The sequence below is a fragment of the Puma concolor genome, chromosome A3, assembly GCF_028749965.1.
Source record: "Puma concolor isolate L17-30 chromosome A3, mPumCon1.1.hap2, whole genome shotgun sequence".
Classification (NCBI taxonomy): domain Eukaryota; kingdom Metazoa; phylum Chordata; class Mammalia; order Carnivora; family Felidae; genus Puma; species Puma concolor.
In genome coordinates, this window is record NC_141669.1 from 141,082,736 (window position 1) to 141,105,034 (window position 22,299).

Consider the following 22,299-nt stretch of genomic DNA (forward strand, 5'->3'; position numbering starts at 1 on the left):
GTTTTGCCCTCTGAGCAAAGTCACCATTTACCAAGCACCAGACTCTGCCGAACGGGTTTTCTCCTTGCCTTCTTACTTCCTACTTCCCATCCTTTGTGGAACCCAGTCCCGGCCCTGACCCCGGGCCCCGCTGGACACCTCAGGAGCCTCTGCGACAGGCCTGCCTCCACCAGCCATGCCCTCGAACAGTGTCTGCGTGTAGTCACATGCTCTTCCTTTCGTCCTGCTGGTGCCACTTCCCCTCCTTTGCTGGTTCTCCTTCTCTCCTCTTTTTTTTTTCCTTAATTTTTTTTTAACGTTTTATTTATTTTTGAGACAGAGAGAGACAGAGCATGAACAGGGGAGGGTCAGCGAGAGGGAGACACAGAATCTGAAACAGGCTCCAGGCTCTGAGCTGTCGGCACAGAGCCCGACGCGGGGCCCGAACTCACGGACCGCGAGATCGTGACCTGAGCCGAAGTCGGCCGCTTAACCGACTGAGCCACCCAGGCGCCCCTCTCCTTCTCTCCTCTAAATCGCTTGGTGGTTTGGCCCTCAGCCCCTTTCTGAGACTTGTCTGTGCTTCTGCGAGGGTCTCGTCTCGCCACATTGCCAAGCAAGAATGGCACTTACAGGACAGGAACCCCCAAATGTGGACTCTGCTCTGGGTGCTCCCCACATCCTGGATTGCACCCCTGCTGCCCTGCGTCCCCCAGCGACATGGGACAGTACCAGGGCCTGATGTGTCCAGGGTGCATCTCCTGGTTTGCCCACAAAACGTGCTAGTCCTCAGCCTTGCTCACCTCAGTATGAAGCACCAGCATTTAATGCCTCGTGAGTCACTGCTGACTCCTTTTCCTCACACCCCTTGTCCGGCAAGCAGTTTGAGCCTACCTTCCCATCTCTCCCTGGTCCGGGTGGCCTGCCTTGCCGTCTGTCCCTGGTCCGGGTGGCCTGTCTTGCCGTCTGTCCCTGGTCCGGGTGCACCTTGTCACCCATTTGTGGCAGTCCTTGGCCAGACCACAGCTTCCCCCAGACATGGCAGTGTGTCCTGTTGTGTTTCCCTGCTAATGCTCCACACAGTGGTTAGGGCTGTCCTTTTAAAATGAGACTGATTATGTGACTCCTCCTCTAGTTTAAAAACCTCTGGGGCGCCTGGGTGGCGCAGTCGGTTAAGCGTCCGACTTCAGCCAGGTCACGATCTCGCGGTCCGTGAGTTCGAGCCCCGCGTCAGGCTCTGGGCTGATGGCTCAGAGCCTGGAGCCTGTTTCCGATTCTGTGTCTCCCTCTCTCTCTGCCCCTCCCCCGTTCATGCTCTGTCTCTCTCTGTCCCCAAAATAAATAAACGTTGAAAAAAAAAAAAATTAAAAAAAAAAAAAACCTCTGGTGCCTGCCTGCCTCACAGCAGTAAAACCCAGAGCTCTTGCTGTGGCCTGCAAGGCCCTGGGATCCAGTTAGAGTATTTCCTCCTTTTGTCCATTTTGAATCCTGAGTTCTAGACCAACAGATGCAAATGTTTGTGAGCTTGTCTTGGTTCTTACTACTTTGGAAGTGTGTTCCATGCAGAGCCTCGTGTGGCCACTGAGCTGTCTCCCACAGTGCTGTGCACACAGAGCTGCTTGTGCAGTGCTTGGGAGTGCCTAGGTGCAGCCTTGTTAAGTCCTTAGGTATTTGTCAAGCATTCATCTGCTGGGTGGAAGGGAGGGTTACCTTGCCGGGTGGGCTGCAGGAGGGCTCGATGGGCATCAGCGCCTTGGGTGCGCACCGACCTGCAGTGCAGGGGCTGTCCGTCCTCTTCATGTGGGTGTAGCGTGCCCCTGTCGGGCACCTGCAGCTCTGGACTATAGTTTTGTGTCCCTCTTGCAGGATGCTGAGGAGTGTGACAAGGCTGGGAGTGTGGCCACCTGCCAGGCCGTCATGCGTGCTGTGATTGGCATTGGGATCGAGGAGGAAGATCGGAAGCACACCTGGATGGAAGATGCTGACAGTGTAAGTCCGGCTACGTGGGCCTGAAGCACCTGTGGGGAACTAGCTGCAGATGTGAAAGTCTTCTTGATCTGCTGATTTTTTAAAATGTATTTATTTTGAGAGAGAGCATGCGTGAGCTGGAGGGTCGGAGAGAGAGGAGAGAGAATCCCAGGCAGGCTCCATGCTGTCATCACAGAGCCCGACGTGGGGCTCGAACCCACAACGTGCAAGATCATGACCTGAGCCAAGATCAAGATTTTCAAGAGTCAGAGCCACCCAGGGGCCCCTGATCTGCTGACTTGCTTAAACATAGTTGTAGCTGTAAGGAGTACAGAGTTCTCCTAACCCAGGTTTACCTGGAGAGCCACTCCTTGCAGACCTCCTGATCTGCAGTGCTCTGTGCTCTGTGTGGGCTGACTGTGTGCTGTGGACCAGGAGCCAGCAGAGTGGGAGCCCACAGAGCTCTCTCAGCTGTTTTTTACCTCCCCACATCTACCCCCTGGGTTCTTTTATAAGTTGCACTTCAGAAGGCATTTTGTATACGAAGCTTTTGCCTACTTTGAAATTATTTCCTTGGAATAGGCTTCCAGAGAAGAGAGCATGGGGTCAAAATCAGCATGTATTTTAGGTATTCAGTGCCTTAAAGGTGGCTCTCTCTTTTTTTTTTTTTTTTTTAGCTTATTTTGAAATAATTTTAGATTTACAGATGTTGCAAACTGTATGAAGGCCTCTTATATGCCCTTCACCCAGATTCCTCCGAATTTGACTGTTTCACCACATTTGCCTTTCCCATTCCACTCACACGTGCACACACATGCACACACACCCCTTACTGTTTCTTCTGAATAGTTGCGAGTAAATTGCAGAGGTCACGGCCCCTTTCTTCCAAGTACTGCAGCGTTTCTTTAAAAGACGATGTTTTCTTACACAGTCACAACATAGCTATCAAAATGAGGAAATAATGTTGACACAGTGCCATTATGTAATTTGCAGGCCAAATTCCACCAGTTGCCTCCCTAAGTGTCCCTTTCACAGGAAGGAAAAACACAGCTGGTTCTGGTGCAGCAGCCGCCCCCGGTCACAGCCTCAGGTTTCCGTGGCCCTGATAGTCTAGAGAGGGCTTTGGTCTGTCGTCGTTTTTCAGGAGTCTGACTTCTGGCCCCCTGATTGACTTTGTGACTTTGTGGCCCCCTGATTTGCGTCTCCATGATGTGTCCCCACATTGGGGTTGGGGTTGGGGTTCTGCATCTTTGTGGGATGTTGTGTCCTGGCAGGTTGTGTTGGTAGGTGCCTGTGCCCATTCAACTCTGAGCAGCTCAAGTGGCATCCATCAGGTTTCTCCACTGGAAGGTTACTCTTTTTCTCCTTTCTAATTAATAAGTGCCTTGTGGGGAGGCACTCTGAGATTAAACATCCTGTTTCTTGCCAAACTTTGACCTACTAGTTTGCAGGCCCATTAATGATGTTTTTGTCCTGTATCAGTTACTATGGTATTTGCCAAATAGTGCTTTTCTTTCCTTCCTTCCTTCCTTCCTTCCTTCCTTCCTTCCTTCCTTCCTTCCTTCCTTCCTTCTTTCTTTTCTTTTCTTTTCTTTTCTTTTCTTTTCTTTTCTTTTCTTTTCTTTTCTTTTCTTTTCTTTTCTTTACTTAATGTTTATTTTTGAGAGAGAGTCAGAGCATGAACGGGAGAGTGGCAGAGAGACCAGGAGACAGAATTCAAAGCAGGCTCCAGGCTCTGAGGTGTTCTCACAGAGCCCAACGTGGGGCTCGAACTCACAAACTGTGAGATCATGACCTGAGCCGAAGTCAGACACTTAACTGACGGAGCCCCCCAGGTGCCAAATAGTGCTTTTCTCAACACCATTTCTTCTGTATTTTATTAGAGTTTATTAGTTGGAATTCTACAGTAATGACCTTTCCCTTATTCACGTGGGTATTTGTTTCTTTCTGTTAGGAGAGGCCAAGGATCCCTACTCCATTCTGGGAGATTATAGCCCCTGATGGCATCACCGGTGTGGAGCTCACATAACCTCTTGAGCGCCACATGTGCTATGACCCAGGGCACAGGTGCTGGCCATGCCATGCACTTCCAGGGGCCTGTGGCCTGCCGATGGTCTAGTGCACACCAAATATACCTTGGTTCTTTAGGCGAGTCGAGACACAGGCCAACCATGATGGGTGTTAAAAGCTTTTCATTATGTAACATTTAAGACGCAAAGAAGTATAAAGAGTAACAAATATGCTCAGTGTCTGTATCGAAAGGAAATTCCCAAATATGCCAAAGAATCCTAGTTTCTTGTTGTCGAGCCCCTTTTTATTTTGCATATGGAGTTAAACACTTCACTTCATTTTATTTTCCTTATTGCTTTGACAGCATAGGAGGCCTGGCGAGGGGAGGAGCAGAGGGGGGATAGACCTTGCCCTATGGATGACAGATTGTGGGAGCAGAAGCCCACGAACCATTTCAGATTTTCTTTTTCTTTTTTATTGTCTCTTGCACGTGTCGTAGAACAACACGGCTGTCTTTCACAAAGCTGTGCAATTCTGGAGTAAGAGCTCAAGTCTCTGTGCTCAGAAGAGCGAAGTGTTTTCGTAATACTCCCACCCCACGGGGCCCTGCCTGGCTCACCCACACCTGAGACCCCTGGTGGGCTGTCACTTGATCCAGTGGGGCCACGGATGCCCGAAAGTCTTTGTAACCGGCCTCCAGGACCTTGGTCAAAAGTCACAAAGAGTACAGACCAGTTTGTATGGGGTCTAATCCTCATTTGGCATCTTCTGTCACTTTTTCAGTCACTACTGGTCAGGACACGCCCGAGGCGGGGCCCTTCTTGGTTTCTGTGGTGCTTGAGTCAGATTGAGGCCACGTGACCAAGAAGGAACCCAGTCTGAACAAGGAGGTCGAAGCTGCATCCCTGTTTTCTAACTCCACACCCATTTCCACATGGTGGTCTTTGTGCAACAGGAGGGTTATAGCCATTCTCTTGGAGAATGCAGCTGTCAGTCTGGGAAGTGGCCTTGGCTGGCTCTGTGAGGTGCCTGTCTGGTTCCATCCGTGACATTTTGATGATCGTTGCTGCAAAACTTTGTTTCCGACACAGTTCCTAGTGGCTTTTCACTTACCTCAGAATACAAAACCCTTTCTTGGTATGAGAACGCTTCCTGCGTGTGCAGAGTGTTTAGGGTGGCACGTTTCTCAGGTGGTCCGTGAGCATCTGGTGTTGAGTATGGGGGGCACTGGCCTTTCCCCTGGGTCAGCCCGTTCCAGTGAGCGTCCCTGGCTCGTGACCTTCTCAAGAGATGGCTTTCACAGAGCGACTGGCTTTCTTGTGTTGCTTGATTCCAACCAGGGAATAAAGTCATTCTTTCTGTCTTTTTCTTTTTTTTTTCAATGCTTATTTATGTTTGAGAGCGAGAGAGAGAGAGAGAGACAGAGAGAGAGAGACAGAGCATGAGTGGGGAAGGGGCAGAGAGAGAGGGAGACACAGATTGCAAAGCAGGCTCCAGGATCCAAGCTGTCAGCACAGAGCCTGACGTGGGGCTCAAACCCACGAACCATGAGATCATGACCTGAGCCGAAGTCAGATGCCTAACCGACTGAGCCACCCAGGCCCCCCTAAAGTCATTCTTCAATAAGGAAAAAAAACATCCAGAGAAAGTAGCAGCAAGTGTTTATGGAAGTTCTGTTTGAGTGGATGGGTTCTTTCTTTCTCTTTTTTAAGCTGCATTTTTTTTTTTTTTTTTTTAAGAAGGAAAGCTAGGGCACCTGGGTGGCTCAGTCAGTTCAGCGTCTGACTTTGGCTCAGGTCATGATCTCACGATTCGTGAGTTCAAGTCCCGTGTCAGGCTCTGTGCTGACAGCTCAGAGCCTGGAGCCTGCTTCAGATTCTGTGTCTCCCTCTCTCTGTGCCCCTCCCTAGCTTTCTCTCTCCCTCTCTCCCTCTCCCTCTCTCTCTCTCTCTCAAAAATAAATAAAACATTTAAAAAAAAACTTGTTTTTCTTCCTTCCTTCCTTCCTTCCTTTCTCTTTTCTTTTCTTTTCTTTTCTTTTCTTTTCTTTTCTTTTCTTTTCTTTTCTTTTCTTTTCTTTTCTTTCAAGTTCATTTATCATTTATCTTTGAGAGACAGTGCTCTCTGTCTGTGAGGGAGGGGTGGAGAGAGAGAACCCCAAGCGGGCTTCACACTGTGAGTGCGGAGCCTGAACATGGGACTCGATCTCACGAACTCGTGAGATCATGATCTGAGCCAAACTCAAGAGTCGGATGCTTAACCAACTGAGCCACCCAGGTGCCCCGTAAGCTACATTTTTTATTGTGGTAAAATACACATATCATAAAGTTTGCCATCCTTGCCACTTGGAAGCGTGTGATTCCATGGCGTCTAGCACACTCACGGTGTTGTGCGGCCATCGCCACGGTCTCAGACTCCAGAGTTTTTCTGTTCCCCGCATCAGAGCCCACACCCGTTCACAGCCATTCAGGTGGATAGATGCTTTCTTTCTCTTTGTGCTCATCTGTGTTTTACAGGTTTCTAACGAGCATGGCTTTTATAAGGGAGAACATACACTTAACCCTGAGTTCAGAGAGGAACCAACATGTGTGGTGTGTGGTCAGCTCTCCCCTGCTGCTGGCGGCTGCTGTTCCCCTGCACCAGCTCCTGCTGTGTATGAGGGCTGGCAGACAGCCCCAGGCCGGGCCCCGTGTGTTTCACTCCCCATCCTCCTGGGGTTTCGCTCTCCCGGGTCGTGTTTCCCATGGTGTGCTTCTGAGCAGACGGGCCGTCGTGCCTCCTGCTCTGAGGCCAGGGCTGGGCTGCCCACTCTCACCCTTATCTTTCTGCTCTAGTGTGTGGCCCACAATGCCCTGGAGTGTGCGCGAGCTATCTATGCCTACGCTCTGCAAGTGTTCCCCAGCAAGAAGAGTGTGTGGCTGAGAGCCGCGTACTTCGAGAAGAACCACGGCACCAGGTATGTGCTTGGGCCCCAGGTGCCTGGTGGCGCGCTCCACTCCGTGTGCCCATTGGCCTTCTGACTCCAGGTCAGGCAGAGCTGAGTTGAAACCTCCCCTCCCCATAGGTGGGCAAGGACCTAAACTTGAGATCCAGTCCTCTGCAATGAGGGACAGAATCTTCTACTGCACTTGAGACTTTGAGATCTGTCTTTATGGCTCCTTCTGTACCAGATAGGATTATCACTCTTTTATAGTTGAGAAACTGAGACGCTGAGGGCATTTCTGCAGAAGTGCCTACAGCTGCGTTGGCAGACGCCTGGTGGCCCAAGGGTGCCTGGGGCGAGGCAGGGTTCTAAAGCTCCACGTCTGTGCCAGCACTGGATTTAGCAGTGTGGGCGGTGCGGCATCTGGGCCCAGGCAGGCATGGTTTTCATTTAAGCTCTGCTGACTTTGGGTTTAGGCTAGTTTTTGTGCTCTGAGGAGGTCCTTGACAATTTTCTCTAATTGTATTCTTTAATTGAAAAAACCTTTTGGGTCTGCCTTATTGGCTGTAACTGCTGATTGAATTAGGTGTTGCAATTTCTGGTGTTCAAGGGGTGCCTCTCCAGGGTATCGGCCTCATGTTGTGCACTCTCCATCCAGGCCCTCCGCTGCTCTTTCCTGTGCTGGGGCGGGGGGACAGGCCTTGCTCATTCCAGCGGGGCTTTTGCTGGGAGCATCCAGCCCCTTTCTCTTTCCTTTCCTGGCATTGTTGAATCTCAGTCTGGTCAGGGTGTTTTCCCATGTGTGTTGCTGAGGCTTTTGTCTCCTCCCCACTCTCACCATCTGGTTTAGTGTTTTGGAGTGGACTCATCTGAGGCTGCTTTGAGATGACCGTGCTGGCTCACTCTGTACAAGTTCACCCGTGACAGTCCCAAGTCCGGAGCAGGGCCTCTCCTGCTGGGTGTGGTCTGTGGACGTGCCTCATTGGCACTGCTCCTCTTGGGCCCTGGGTGTGGGGTAGCCCCCTCCCCGGCTCTGGCACCCTTCCTGTCCGGCTGACTCGTGGCATGGAATGGCACGAGGGGCTCAGGGTCTGGGGTCCTGGCTCTGGTGTCATCTGGGAAGCATGCTGCAGACTCTCTTGGGCTTCTCTCCACACAGAGTGAGTCCTTCGTCTTGCTGCCGAGGCCCAGAGAGCTTGTGTGCCAGGCGGTGCAACAGGGGTGGTGGCCGCCTGAGGGTTGGGGGCTTCCCACCTGATACCCAGGCTGGCGGTATTCTTGCTCGGTAGTGACCAAAAGAAGTTTCTTCCAATAAGACCATTTCTTTGGATGCCAGAGAACAGATTCTGGGTCATAATCTTTATCAGCAGATCTGTGGTTAAAGATGAAAAGAGCTCTCCTGTCACCCAGACTGTGAAGTTGTCACTCCCCTCAGGACCCATGGCTATGAAAGGGTCCCTTGAGAAGTTCCTCCATCAGGCTTAGCTATTTAACAATGCATGCTTTGTAGCACCCTCCTCGGTAGTTGATTTTAGAACCTTTATGAAGAGAAAAGATTTCCCCACACTCTCCCCATCGTAAAATTTGGTAAATCATTTATAGCACCGAACTTTGGAGCAGTAACTGTCTTTTCAGCACCCAGGCTGACGCTGTGAGCACCCTGCATGCTCTGGTGGTGACTGTGGCCCTCTGTCTTTCAGGGAGTCCTTGGAGGCACTCCTGCAGAGGGCTGTGGCCCATTGCCCCAAAGCGGAGGTGCTGTGGCTTATGGGCGCCAAGTCCAAGTGGCTGGCGGGGGATGTGCCTGCGGCAAGGAGCATCCTGGCTCTGGCCTTCCAGGTGGGTTGAGGGGTCCGCTGGGCTGCCAGGGGGCGTGTGCACTTGAACCCCCACCTCAGTGCCTGTCGAGGCCCGAGGGCTGCAGCGTGCATGTGCCCTTGAGCCCTCCCCCTGCTCATTGACGGGAGCTGACCTGAGAGAGGAGAAGTGAGTTGGTCCTGACGCACCAGACTTGGCTGCTCTATGGGCAGCTGGGGTCCTGAGGGGGCCCAAGAGTAGGAGAATGGCCAGCTGGCAGACCTACCTCTTGGTCATGGCCATTCAGTGTAACCATGGGCCAAATATTCCAGAACACAGAGCATGGGGCAAGCAGGCGACATTCCCCAGGTGAGTGGAGCAGTAGCCAGATACAGCCATTTCTCACAGGAGAGCACATGTGAGAATTGGATTGTTCCGTCCCTGTACTCTGAACACAGGATGCGCACAGAGGCCACTCGTGGGCCTCCTGGTGCTGCTGGGCCCTTAGGTGGTTGGGATTACATTCAGACGGCTACACCTAGCCAAGCTTCTCTTTGGGCTGGTGTCATGACCCGGGCAGCGTGCGGTTAGCAGTTAGCATGCTTAATGTGTTTTAACTTTCGTTCCAGCAGAGCTAACCCACGGTGTTTTTGGTTTTTGGGTTTTGGGTTTTTTTAAATGTTTATTTATTATTGAGAGACAGAGAGAGACAGAACATTAGCGTAGGAGGGGCAGAGAGAGGGGTAGACACAGGATCCAAAGCAGGCTCCAGGCTCCGAGCTGTCAGCACAGAGCCCAACATGGGGCTCAAACCCGCAAACCGCGAGACCATGACCTGAACCAAAGTCGGACACGTAACCAACTGAGCCCCCCAGGTGCCCCCCCACGGTGTTATGTTAGTTTTGGGAAGTGTGCAGTACAGCGATTCAACACTTCTCATGTTATTCAGTGCTCGTAGCAGCCATGTTTATAAACTGTTGAGTGCTGTGTAAACATCAGTGTGTTGTTGTAACCCTGACTAGCGTAATTAAGTTTGTCCTTCCCTGAGTAAATGCCACGAGAGGAGCCTGGCTGGTATCTGGCCTTTTGGTTTTTCCTGTCCGTTGGAGGACAGTCACATGTTCAGGACGCTCCTTCTGTCTGAGCCATCACCGCATTCTCCCGCCATCTGCCTGGGCACCGCTGCCAGTCCCCAGCACCACCCTCCAGGTGCCCTCTCCTTTCCCTGCTGGTCACTCTGGGGCTGTTGATGAGGTCTGTGACGCAGCCAGGCGAGTGTGCTTTCAGAAGGCCGCGAGTGTGGCACCCGTGTGTCTGCTGGATTCTGGTTGGTACGTGGCCCAGTCCTAGCCCTTGGGAGCCTTCCACGCCATCAGTGATGCCCTGGGCATCATTCTTTCCTGCTCACACAGACACACCGAGATGGCCAGTCCCTTGTCACCAGGCTTGGGAACAGGGTTGGGTATGGCAGATCCACAGGGGTAGAACGTGAGCGAGCCGTTCCGGCTTTGAGAGGCCACTCAGGGAAGCCTGCAACCAGGGGGTGAGCCAGTGCCCCTGGCTGCAGCTCAGGGCGGGTCCTGGAGAAGACGGCTCTCCAGCTGCTGGGGGTGTTGCCTGAGTGCCTAGAAAATGGGCTGGCTGGTTTTCAGGTGGGTCAGCACTCTTGGGCTGGACCCTGCTCTGTCATCTGTTAGCCCTGGAATCAGACTGCCCTGCAGCAGAGTGAGGCCCGGCCTGGTGCCCAGGCTAGCTGCTCTTGATTAAGTATAATCTAGCCCTGGCCACTTTGTTCTGATCCCATCTCTCCCTCCAGGCCAACCCCAACAGCGAGGAGATCTGGCTGGCCGCTGTGAAGCTGGAATCCGAGAACAATGAGTACGAGCGTGCCCGGCGGCTACTGGCCAAGGCGCGGAGCAGCGCACCCACCGCCCGGGTGAGCGGGGCGTCGGGGCCATACTGGGTCCCTGGGGCCTGTGGTGTCCGGAAGGTGCGAGGTGCCACCTAAAGCTGTGGTACTCTTGGCTTATTGGTTCATACTTGACTGCGGGGTGTATTTGTGTTTTTGATGTTTATTTATTTTTGAGAGAGACAGAGACAGAACGCGAGTGGGTTGGGACAGAGAGGGAGGCACAGAATCGGAAGCAGGCTCCAGGCTCCGAGCTGTCAGCACAGAGCCCAACACGGGGCTCGAACCCACGAGCTGTGAGATCATGACCTGAGTCAAAGTCGGACGCTCAACCAACTGAGCCACCTAGGCGCCCCGTATTTGTGGTTTTCGACGCCCACCTTGTTCCAAAGGATGTGAAACAGCTTACAGAGGTCCATAAAACACAGCAGGATGAGTGGCATTTAAGGGGAGCTGTAGTGTAAAGCGTGTATTGTGAAGGTGCTGTCCTTCCAGGGCACAGCGCTAGACGTCGCCGTGCCGTCCAGACAGGTGGTCAGGGCGGGAGCAGGGGCTGCTTAACAACGTGTCTGGTTGTCTTGCAGGTGTTCATGAAGTCTGTGAAGCTGGAGTGGGTGCTGGGGAACATTGTGGCTGCCCAGGAGCTGTGTGAGGAGGCCCTGAAGCACTATGAGGACTTCCCTAAGCTGTGGATGATGAAGGGGCAGATCGAGGAGCAGGAGGAGTTGGTGGAGAAGGCTCGGGAAGCCTACAGCCAGGGGGTGAGCTGGTGCCCCTGGCTGCAGCTACGAGCTGACTCTTGGAGACTGGACGCCTGGCCTCAGGGTGTCATTACGCCTCGCCTTGCTCAGGAATTGGAGGCCCAGCGGGCAGTGATTCACTTGGGCCCCAGCTGGTAGCATGGTAGCAGGGCCAGACCCTGGTCCCCTCACTCAGACCCGTGTTTTTCCTTCCACAGAGCTGTGTGCCCCACATTCAGTCAAGTGCAGGTTATAGCACAGTTAACGTACAGGCGGCCGTGTGTGCGCCCCACACGCATGCATGTGTGCACAGCCACGTAGTAAACATACGCTTGTACACAGCACTGCCGTGCACGTGAAACCCCACACCCAGACCTGAAATGGGCAGGTGGCTGTGGACATAGGCATCCCTGACTCCCGGCCCAGGAGCCTGCCACAGCTGTCACAGCCCCTCCCTGACACCAGCCAATCCCTCTCTTCTTTGTTGCTGCAGTTGAAAAAATGTCCCCACTCCACCCCTCTATGGCTTTTGCTTTCTCGGCTGGAGGAGAAGGTTGGGCAGCTGACCCGCGCTCGGGCCATTTTGGAGAAGTCTCGCCTGAAGAACCCAAAGAACCCTGGCCTGTGGTGAGTCCCGGCGAGCCGGGTGCACCCCTCAGAGGGGCTGTGCTCCCTCAGTCGCTCGTGCAGACTCATTTGTGCAGCGTTTCCAGCTCAGGCTCCGTGAGAAGGGTGGCAGGTGCTGGCTGGGAGGAAGCACAGTCCCTGTCTTGGGACGGTCCAGCTCGGATGGGCTCCATTTACAAACAGGCCTGCACATAGTGGGGTGCAGTTTCATTCGTGCTCTAGTAGAAGGCGCCCAGGGGAGCCAGGAGCTAACGATGGGGGATCAGGGGTGGATGAGGCCGAGGAAGTGCATCCCACAGCGGAGGTGGCATTTGGACAGGGCTTTAAGGGTGAACAGGAAGTTGTCAGGCGAGGATGGCATTCTGTCTGTAGGAAACAGCGTCGCAGGGCTGCAGAGTAGCTGTTGCCAAAGGAGACCCCAGAGAGTTGGGCAGGTCCTGGATGCCGCCGCTGTGGTGCCCAGCCATCCTGGGAGCACCAGCATGCCCTCGCCCTCCACGTCTGCTTGTGCCTACATGATGTCAGGGTCCAGGCCTCGGCTAGGGTGGCTGCTGGCAGGCCTGATGGCGGGGTGGGCACGAGTGCCTTGCGTCTCTGGTGGACGAGCTGTGCTTGGCAGGGCAGGTGGCTCTGGCCACGGTGGCTTCCCAGGAGCTTCGAGAACTGTTAGGCTTGCCATTGGGCTTCAGTGGATGGGGTCTGACTTGTCCTTTGGGCCTCTCTCCTCAGGTTGGAGTCTGTCAGGCTGGAGTACCGCGCAGGGCTGAAGAACATCGCCAACACGCTCATGGCCAAGGCGCTCCAGGAGTGCCCCAACTCCGGTAAGGGACTTCCCGGCTTCCCAGACTTGCCAGGCAGCAGCAGTTCCTGGGGGAGTGGGTCTCGGGGTTCAGATACCCTATTAAAGTGTTTTGTTTGTCGGAGTTTCAGCTGCACCTGATCTTTCAGACATTTGAACTAAATCCCCAGTCCCAGTTGTTGTGGGTTTGACTTCGTGTTCTGGTTCACTACCATTACTTTTTCTTCTGAAACTTAACTTCTGTTATCTTACTTTGCATTTATTTTTTTTTTATTTTTTTTTTTTTTCCGACGTTTATTTATTTTTGGGACAGAGAGAGACAGAACATGAACGGGGGAGGGGCAGAGAGAGAGGGAGACACAGAATCGGAAACAGGCTCCAGGCTCTGAGCCATCAGCCCAGAGCCTGACGCGGGGCTCGAACTCACGGACAGCGAGATCGTGACCTGGCTGAAGTCGGACGCTTAACCGACGGCGCCACCCAGGCACCCCACTTTGTGTTTAAACATACATGCACTGTGAACAGATTTGGGGTAAAAAAATATATATATATATATATATATATATTAAAACTCACCTTTAAGTCACTTTTGACTTATTTGTATTGTCATAACTTGTGTTCTTGCACAAAACCCAAGTCCTGTGTGTTTAGTGTTGTCCCTTGTTTTGAGAGACAGAGAGAGACAGAGAGAGAGAGAGCAAGTGGGGGAGAGGCAGAGAGCAAGAGGGAGAGAGAGAGAATCTCAGGCAGGCTCCACACTGTCATTGCAGAGCCCGACGTAGGGCTCGAACCCACAAACCGTGAGATCACGACCTGAGCTGAAATCAAGAGTCGGACGCTTAACTGACTGAGCTGCCCGGGCGCCCCGGGACTTGTTTTAAAGTTGAAAGTGCCTGTGTAGATATATACCAGAAATCTACGATGCACCTATTGGTCAATTTGAATCTTTGTTAGTATTTCTGATTTTTTTGTTGTAATCCTTAGATATGAAATTATGGAGTCAGTGGGAGTGAACCTTGGAGGTTTTGGGTACTGCCTACCTAGTCATTGCCAGAACTTTGTCTGGCCTGTGCCATCAGAGCTGCTGTGGGGCAGGTGGTCAGTGCAGCCTTTGCGGCTCTCCCCCAGACATGTGGGAGGCCGTAGCCATGGTCTGAGGACACCCTGGGTTAGAATGTTGGCAGGCCCATCTCGGGGCAGCCTATGCACAGATGGGCCGTGTCTGAAAGCAGAGGTGGGGGTCTGAGTTGTGGCATCCTTGTGTCTGAATTTTAGGTGTTCTGTGGTCTGAAGCCATTTTTCTTGAGGCAAGGCCCCAGAGGAAGACCAAGAGTGTCGACGCCCTGAAGAAGTGTGAGCACGACCCCCACGTGCTCCTGGCTGTGGCCAAGTGAGTGAGGGGCCCTTGTGGGGTTGCTGACCCTTCGGGACCTGATGGGATCTATTAGGGTCCTTGGCCACCAGCATTCCACAATGAAGCACTTCTGCTTTGACCCAAGGCAGGCACATCTCCAGGCAGAGGCCATGCGGATAGGTGCTGTCCCAATGGTCTGCGCTGCCCCTGACCCACAGATAGGCTGCTTCCTCTGAGCCCCGCCCTCCTTCCCTCTGTCCTGGGCTCCTTCTGACGGGACTGCTCTCAGTCTGGGCACTTCTTGGTTTACACGTACACGTGTCCTATGTCGAAAGACAGAGACAAACTTGCTGACATTGGTCCACATGGAATTTAGTAAGCAAGGCTCCTTTGGCTCAAAGGGCTATAAGCAAGGAAATTATCTTTCTCGTGTTATCGTGAGAAAGCAGACACTTTCACCTTGGTGACCTTGGGGACAATCCAGGGTCCATCAGTCAGGCCCAATCAGTGTGCCTGCAGGTGTGGAGATGGCCATGCCAGAGACCATCTTTCCTTTGGGTTGCATGGTCTCAAGGGCAACAGGAGGTCAGCGAGTGACCTCACACCATCAGCTCATACGTTGGGTGCTGGGTCAGAGGCTCCCTGGGGTGGCCTGCGGTGTGGGAGGTGTGGGAGGGAGTTCGGGGCCTCGGCAAGATTAAGTGAGGTTACGGCCGACGCGTGGGGGGCCTGCGAGCAGGGTAGGGGCTGCGTATGCTCAGAGGAGGCCGGGAGGTGACCGCGTTTGCGGTGGGGGGCATCAGAAGGAGCCTTGGCTGGGCTCCCGGGACTGCTGCTCAGGCCTCCCCTTGCGGAGGTGGCATATGTGCCCAGGAGCCCCTGCGTGCTGTTGCTGCCCAAGCGGGAGTCTGGCCCATCCCGAGGCATGCGCAGGTGGTGTCGGCCCCACTTCCTCAGGTCCTCCGGGGCACCTCCCCTCCAGCTGCTTTGAGGCTGAGGACGCTGCACGTGGAGGCTTCCCTCCGGCTCCTGAGGCCCGGCTTGGGCCCGCCCGGGGCCCCCTTCTGCCCTGGGCTTCCGCCTCCCAGAAGGGCTGCTCTGTTTGATGCTCTGATAGGGCAGCCGTAAAACCTCATAAAAGGCTTTGCTAAAGCAAATAAGTCACTCCTTGCTGTTCCCAGGTTCGTGTCCTGTGAACCTGCTATCTGAGTTTGTGCTCTTTAAGTCATAGTTTATCTAACACCCAGCAATTAAGAATACCACAGGGCTTAAAAAACAATCAAGCTATCAGAGCATGAAATTACTCCGTTTTGTAACTGAGACCAGCCCACACAGCCGCCCTGAATGGCTTGTCAGTGGTGTGGTGGTCTGCTTTTGTGCCTGTGGCCACAGAGGACACCGGGACTGGGTGGATGGTGGAAGCCACTCAGGGTCTCAGCTGTCAAAGAGTGCTGCCCCAGTGTCCTTCCCCCCTCTTGCCTTCCGCCTTCCCTGACGTGTGGGGGAGGGTGCTCACAGGTCCGTCAGTGGGTTTCTGGTGTCCTCGCTTGAAGCTTCCAGCGTGGGCCTGGTTTGCAGGTGTCTGCGTCTGCTGTGGGCCCGAGTTCTGGTGCTGAGCCGAGGCCCAGCTTATCCATGCTGGCTGGGTCCCTGCCAGGGACTGCATCGTGGGGCAGATGCTCCAGAAGGAATCTATTGAGGAGCTGACTTCACTGAACTTTCCCTAATCAAAGTCTTAACTTTTTGTAAGGTTTCCTTTCATCTTCTTGTATCTTACCCAGAGGAAACTAATAACTTAAAGGAGTTCGAAATTCTTGCTCTGTGTGGACTTTTTTAAGAAACAGTCTGATTAGACCCTTGAAGGACAGTTGCAGGTTAGTGGTGGGAGCGATACCCAGGTAGCCAGGCCCCATTCCTCAGCTCTCCTGTTGGGAGCTCAGGGGCTCGCCAGGGAGAGGATCGACCTGATGTTGCCAGAGCTGGCTCCCCACCACCCCTCAGGCACCATCAGACGTGGCCACTTACGCTGGGTCCCTGAACTTTTGCTTGCGGACAGGCTGTTCTGGAGTGAGCGGAAGATCACCAAGGCCAGGGAGTGGTTCCACCGCACGGTGAAGATCGACTCGGACCTGGGGGACGCCTGGGCGTTCTTCTACAAGTTTGAGCTGCAGCATGGCACAGAGGTGAGGTGTGGCTGCCTGTTGCTCTCCACCCCCACCTCTGGGCAATGGGTGGGTGGAGGGGAGAGGCACAGGGGTCCCTCCTGACAGTATTTGCTTCTGCGTCTGCTTTCTCGTTACAGCCTTTAGCCTCTTAACCTGAAATGTAGATGTTTGGGTGATTTTAAGTGGTCTGTTAGCATCTCTGATGAGTTGGTTGGTGACTGGGGCGTGGGGTCACAGTAGAAATGGGGATGGGATTCAAGCCCTGATGATTGTCCTGCCTGGGCGAGTTCTGTCCTACTGGACATGAGCCTGGGGGGGCCTGGGCAGCAGCATCCCCCCCCCCCCCCCCCCCACACACACAATGCTTAGTGTTGTCACAGCTGTCCTGGAGTCCCCATGGGAAGTGGAAGCCGTGCCCCATGGGGTCTGGGAAGCTGCTCGGGGTACTTGTGTGAGGCACACACTTGGTCTCGACTGGGCTCAGCACCTGCGTGCCATCAGTGCTGCAGCGGGGCACCTCAGACACCACTTGTGTCCCCCTGCCCTCCAGGTCCAGGGCCGTGGGGCCGGGCAAGCGTGGTGGGGCGCGTGTGAGGGGCAGCCTGGGAGGAGCCCCGTCTCAAGTGCCCTGTGGTCCTTGCCCAGGAGCAGCGGGAGGAGGTGAGGAGGCGCTGTGAGAACGCGGAGCCACGGCACGGGGAGCTGTGGTGTGCTGTGTCCAAGGACATCGCCAACTGGCAGAGGAAGATTGGGGAGATCCTAGTGCTGGTGGCAGCCCACATCAAGAACACCTTCTGACCCTCCGGTGCCTGTAGGGGGCGGCCCTCAGGACAGCGCGTAGAGGAGCGTGTGGTAGTGACAAGGGGGTGGAAGGGGCCCTGAGCCACCCATCCTGCTCTTTAATTAAAGGTTTTCCAGATAGCCTGTCGGGGTTGGTGACCTGCTGGTTTTGTCTGCGCCATTCTCCCCTGCCTTCCCGTAGGTGCTTTGGCTGCCCCCGTGTGCTCTCAGGCCGCGTCCTGGGCTCACTAGGGCTCTTGGAGACAGCCTGAACCCTGCAGGGGAAGCCGTGGGACCCCCTGAGATTCTGTGGGAAGGGAGGGGCGGTGCACGTTCTGGGAACAGCTGGGGCTCCCCCGGGCATCTCCCAGGTCTGCCTGCCAGGGTAAGTGACCGTCCTGCGTGAGTGCAGACAGCGGGCCCAACTTCCTAAAGTGGCTCCCAAGTGTGTTGCTAGGGGCTCACGGGGAGGCCCCTCGGGTGTGTGTCGGAAAGAAATGTTACCGGTAAGAGCTTTTCTCATATTTGCTCATGGCATTATTTTTATAATCAATAATGTATAATCAATTTTGTTCTAAAGCACCTGTAAGTCCTCATCTCTGGATTGAAAAATGCATAACCTGGGAGACTTAGCATATTTGCACTGTTTATGCTGTGTGAGGATAAAGGACTTCCTCATACTTTGGACCCCTGTGTGTGTGTTCAACTGGAAACCAGCAGATTCTCTTCGAAGGGGTGTGTCAGCCATGGCTGCAGACATCTGGCCAGAGGTCGTGGGTTGTCCAGAGGCTGTGGGCCAAGGAGAGGAGATGCTACTTGTTACGTATGGTGATGAGGGGAGTAGCTGGCAGCCGTTCCCACACGCTCATGTTAGAGAAGATTCCAGACAGGTTGCTTGGTGCCTCTTGGTTCCTGGTGACACCAATGAGGAGACTGTTGTGGGGATCAGTCGTTGACCCACGGCTCAGCCCCCTCAAGGCAGCCAAGATTGGGGAACACATGCCTCGATGTCAGCACCTGAGGCACGGGCAGCTGTGCCTAGAGAGTCAGGCCCTGCTGGGTCCGCCTCTGGTGTTCTGGGAGCCACAAGGACACTGCCATCCCAGAGCAGGGGAGGGACCACCCCCGTGGCCTGGATCCTACTCCCAGACTGTGAATCTGGAAATGCTGCTTCTGCTTCTCACTTGAGGTGGGCCAGGCCTGAGGAGCAGAGCAGGGAGGTTCACAGGGTCTTTGGGGTTTCCTTCTGTCTCATGGAGGAGGCGGGAGGGATCCGGCCCGGTACATTTATCACATCAAAGAGATACTCGTGGAGTTTTAGGAGGTTGAAAGCCAGCCTATTCCTGTACAGACCTAGAAACCGAGGCCCAGGGAGGAACGGTGACTTGGCTGTAGTCACAGGGGCTGCTGGCAGCCTTCTGTGCTCTGAGTTGGATGTGGCTTCTCCTGGACACATTTCTGAGCTCAGTGTCGGGTGCGGCCTTCTGCAGAGCCCTTGGAATGTTCCAGAGCACCTGGATCATCCAGTGTGGATATCTCCTCCTTTGCGTGGGGGTTGTTTGCTTTGAGGTGGTTAAACGACTTTTCTCCCTGGGACAGATGTACCTCAGCTTGTCTCCAGCTAGGATTTCTTGAGCTCCAGCTCAAGGCAAGTCGGGTTCTGCACACTGCCCTTGTTCTGAGGTGGTGCTTGCAGGGTTGAGAGCCTGTTTGGGCGAGTGGCCGTGACCTCCCCCAGCGAAAGATCCCCTCGGCCCAGGAGGGATGAGCAGTAGGAGAAGCCTGGGAAGCCCCTCACCAGGACCAGCTGGGGCAGGACCCCCCCCCCCCCCCCGCCGGGGACATCAGGGTGTGGGGGCTGGTGGCTGTGGTGAGTTAGGTCCAGCCCACCTGGTTCTGCTGGCAGCCGGGTTCCTGGGAGAGGCAGCACCTGCTGACCGCTGAGGAAGGCCCCAGTGGAGGGTGCAGACAGGCCCCTGGCCTCTTCTGTCTCCCCTACCCCAGCGGGCCCAGCATTGCTCGCTGGACACCCCACCCCACCCCCCCCTCGACAGTACAGACCTTCTTGGGCCAATGGCTCAATCCAAGACCCGCTGGATGGGAAGAGAGCCCGCAGCTGCCGGGCTCCAGGGTCAGGTTAATTGAAGAAGCAATTGGATAGGAGGTGGGGAGAGGGAGGGGGTAGGGCTGGGGTTGTGGGGCCTCCCTCCCGCTCCCTCCCTCCTCTGCTCAGAGGAGCCAACTTCAAAAGCCTTGTCTGCCTGCCGCCAGCCTTCCCTGCTGTGTCCTGTCCTGGGAAGCCTGTTGGCCAGGCTTGGAGCAGGACTTGGAGTGGCAGCCACACTCCCTACCTGAGGACCCAGGATCATGTGCAAGGCCCACTGGCAGGAGTGAGGGAGGGCCTCACCCTCAGAGGCCCATGGTGAGCAGTGTGGGGCCAGTGGGGAGGGGGCTTACTCTGGTCGAGGGTTTGGGACCGAGCATAGTCCAGGGGAGGCTGCTTGAGCATCTGTCCCCTACTGGGAAACCTCCCTTGGTTCCCGTCACCTTGGCCTGGAGGGCCTGGCAGGCCTGGCCCTGGGTGCTCTTGCCTGTCCTTCCGGCGGGGGGGGGGGGGGGTGGGGGGGGTGGAGAAGGGAGGGGGTCTGCCCGGCGGTGCCAGGGCTGCTCGGTTCTCACTGGCTGGGGTGGGGGACAGGCAGGCCTTCCTAGAGCTGGGCAGCCAATCTCCCCCATGTGGACGGCTCTCCACACCCACAGCTCTTGTTCTTGCTGTGACCTCTGACCCCACCCCCAGCATGCCTGGGGGCAGATTTGAGGAGGGGCCACAGCTAAAGGCACCCACTCCTCCTGCCAGCGCTGCACCCCAGGTCTCCAGCTCGGTCAGGCTCCCCTCCCAGGGCTGGGAAGCCGAGTCGAGTCCTGCGTCTCGCTGGGTTCACATGATTAATTTTCCAGTCGCTGTTTGGGAACTAGCCGGTCTTTCTCTTTGATGTTTGGGCTTCTAGGGGGAGGGTGGTGGTGGGTTTCTCCCCAAGCCAGCCCCTTCTGGAGGGGGAGGCTTGTGAAAGGGATGCCTGGTGGGGCACAATGTGGCCCCTTTCTCCCTTGCCTCTGGGGGATTCCCCAAGACTTCCCCCCCTCCTCAGAGGGGTGTGGCCTTGAGCTCTGAGCCCTCACCCCTGTCCTGGTTGGGCTGGAGGTGCAAGGGCACCCCATTTCCCATGGCTGTGGGGGTGGGTTAGTTCTGCCCCTGCTCTGGGGACCCAGAGGTGAGCAACGTTCTGGGGATCAGGAGGTGCTCATCAGGAGGAGAGAGCCTGGCTGTCTGGTGGGGACTGATGTCTGGGAGGTGTGGGGTTGAGTTAGGGGATAGCCAGGGGTGTAGCCATACCGGCAGGTAGTGTTTCCCGCTGGACCCCTAGACCTAGGGGTCAGCCCTGCCCTCCAGTCTTGTGAGCCCCTAGTTCCCATGCACACAGAGCACAGAGTTCCTGCTCTGGAGCCCTCTGTCTCCTTCTTGGCCCCTCAGGGCTTAGTGGGCCTGCCTTCCCAGCCCGCCTCCCCCCACCCTCACCCTCACCCCTGGCCATCCTCCAGCCCGCCAATCTATGCATCAAGCATTGAGCTTTCTGGTTCGCAGGCCTACTATCCTTCCCTCAGACTTGAAACAGGAAGGGATTTGTCCTGCTAGACCCATGCTTGGGTGATGAATGGCACAGTGACCTTTCATTTTCTACTGTAGTTCAGAGAGTCCCTGGTGGCTGTGGTAGGGGGCCGTCCGAAGCAAATGGCCTGAGGGGTTGCTGTAGGGCAGGTCTCCTCTGCCCGCCTGGGCACCCCACCCTGACCCCGTGTCCCTTCCAGGTGCCTCCCAAGCCTGCACTCTGGGCGCTCCTGCTGGCTCTGCTGGGGCTCGCACCGGGTCAGGCAGGGCTCCGCACCTGCAGCATCCCTGACGTGCTCCGCCACTACCGTGTGGTCATCTTTGAGGACCTGCAGGCTGCTGTGAGGCAGGTCGGGCCAGGCTCCCGACACCTCCATTTCATCCAGAAAAACCTGACTGGAGCTGCAGTCCTCGGATGGCGGGATCGGGATCGGGTGGGAGCTTCCTGCGGTGCCCAGAAGGTATGGGGGGAGACTCACGCTGTTCCCCTCCGGGGCCTCCCTGTTGAGCTCCTCTCCTCAGCCCCCAATTTCCTCCCTTCCTTTCCCAGGAGCACGATATCCTGCTGTCCATTGCGTCCCTGGGTCGGACCCTGCGCAGGGTAGTGGCCCGGGGCCACCGCCGCGGGGCACTGGAGAAAGCCGCGTGGACTGTAGCCCTGCGCACCGAAGCAGTGATGCAGCGCCACTGCTGGATGATGCGCCAGGTGTGTGGGGCCAGACCCGGGTCCCTCCCCTTCCACAGGTCCCCTGAGCCTCCCACCGTCCCGCGGTGTCCCCATCTGGGAGGGGGAGGGGAGGGCGCAGAGACCGTGGTCACTCGCTGACCTTTCTGCCCCTGACAGCGGAGGAGGAGCCGGTGGCCCAAGAGGCACCCTCCTCGGAGTCGCCGCAGCCGCAGCCGCAGCCGCAGCCGGAGGCGGCTCCTCCTGCGTGTCCTGGACACCGTCGCCACCTGCTGGGAGAAGCTCTTCGCGCTGCGTGCAGCAGCCTCCGAGGACTCCTAGCGCGTCCTGCGCAGGCCAGAGAAGAGCTATCGGGGCCGCGGGGCCTGGGAACGAGCTTCATTTGGTGACGACTGCCTCCTCTCCCTCTTGTTGGCTTACTCCTGGGCCCAGGCCCCTCCTTGTCATGGCCCTGGACATGCTCCAGGCACCTAGCCAGGACTCAATAAACTGCTGGTGCTGCGGTCTGGTCTTCTCTTCGCCTGCTGGGGTGGGGCCCACCACCCCTGGATCTGGGCCTGGGCCAGGAGCGGGCGCTGGGGGCAGCAGGCCGCTTGGTAGGGGAACCAGGACTACCCGCCACACCTGGACGAGGCCGGCCCCCACCCCACCCCCCACCTTCCAGCTGCGCTCCCAGTCTCAGGCAGCAGGGGGCGAGTGGGGACGCTGGATGGGACTCCCCTAGGCTTGGGGGGGTGGATGGGGAGGGGCTCTATCGGGCCCTGAAATGTCCGGTTTCCGTCCTGCTCCTCTCTGGAATGGGGGAAGGGGTGGAAATGGAGGGGAAGGGAAGGCTGAGCTTTGTGAACTCAGAGCAAAACAACCGGATAAAGGAAACGGGCCTGAAGGGAAGCCAG

At 55.8% G+C, this 22,299-nt stretch overlaps 2 protein-coding genes across 2 annotated transcripts in view; both read left to right on the forward strand.

Moving 5' to 3' along the window:
- Positions 1-17,199, forward strand: part of PRPF6 (pre-mRNA processing factor 6) — a 47,982-nt gene extending 30,783 nt beyond the window's left edge. Inside the window, exons 12-21 of the mRNA XM_086702753.1 lie at positions 1,846-1,968; positions 6,792-6,913; positions 8,581-8,719; positions 10,494-10,613; positions 11,171-11,347; positions 11,820-11,953; positions 12,683-12,774; positions 14,028-14,142; positions 16,163-16,289; positions 16,917-17,199. Of these exons, the coding sequence (XP_086558879.1) occupies positions 1,846-1,968; positions 6,792-6,913; positions 8,581-8,719; positions 10,494-10,613; positions 11,171-11,347; positions 11,820-11,953; positions 12,683-12,774; positions 14,028-14,142; positions 16,163-16,289; positions 16,917-17,069 (1,302 nt within the window). The 3' untranslated portion in view covers positions 17,070-17,199. The remainder of the gene's footprint in view (positions 1-1,845; positions 1,969-6,791; positions 6,914-8,580; positions 8,720-10,493; positions 10,614-11,170; positions 11,348-11,819; positions 11,954-12,682; positions 12,775-14,027; positions 14,143-16,162; positions 16,290-16,916) is intronic.
- A 136-nt stretch (positions 17,200-17,335) lies between these two features.
- CA3H20orf204 (chromosome A3 C20orf204 homolog) lies at positions 17,336-21,907 on the forward strand. The gene is made up of 4 exons (XM_086702769.1): positions 17,336-19,473; positions 20,919-21,179; positions 21,269-21,424; positions 21,563-21,907. Exons 1-4 carry the CDS (start codon positions 19,471-19,473, stop codon positions 21,722-21,724), a joined length of 582 nt encoding a protein of 193 aa, XP_086558895.1. The 5' UTR covers positions 17,336-19,470; the 3' UTR covers positions 21,725-21,907.
- The last annotated feature ends 392 nt before the right edge of the window (positions 21,908-22,299 follow it).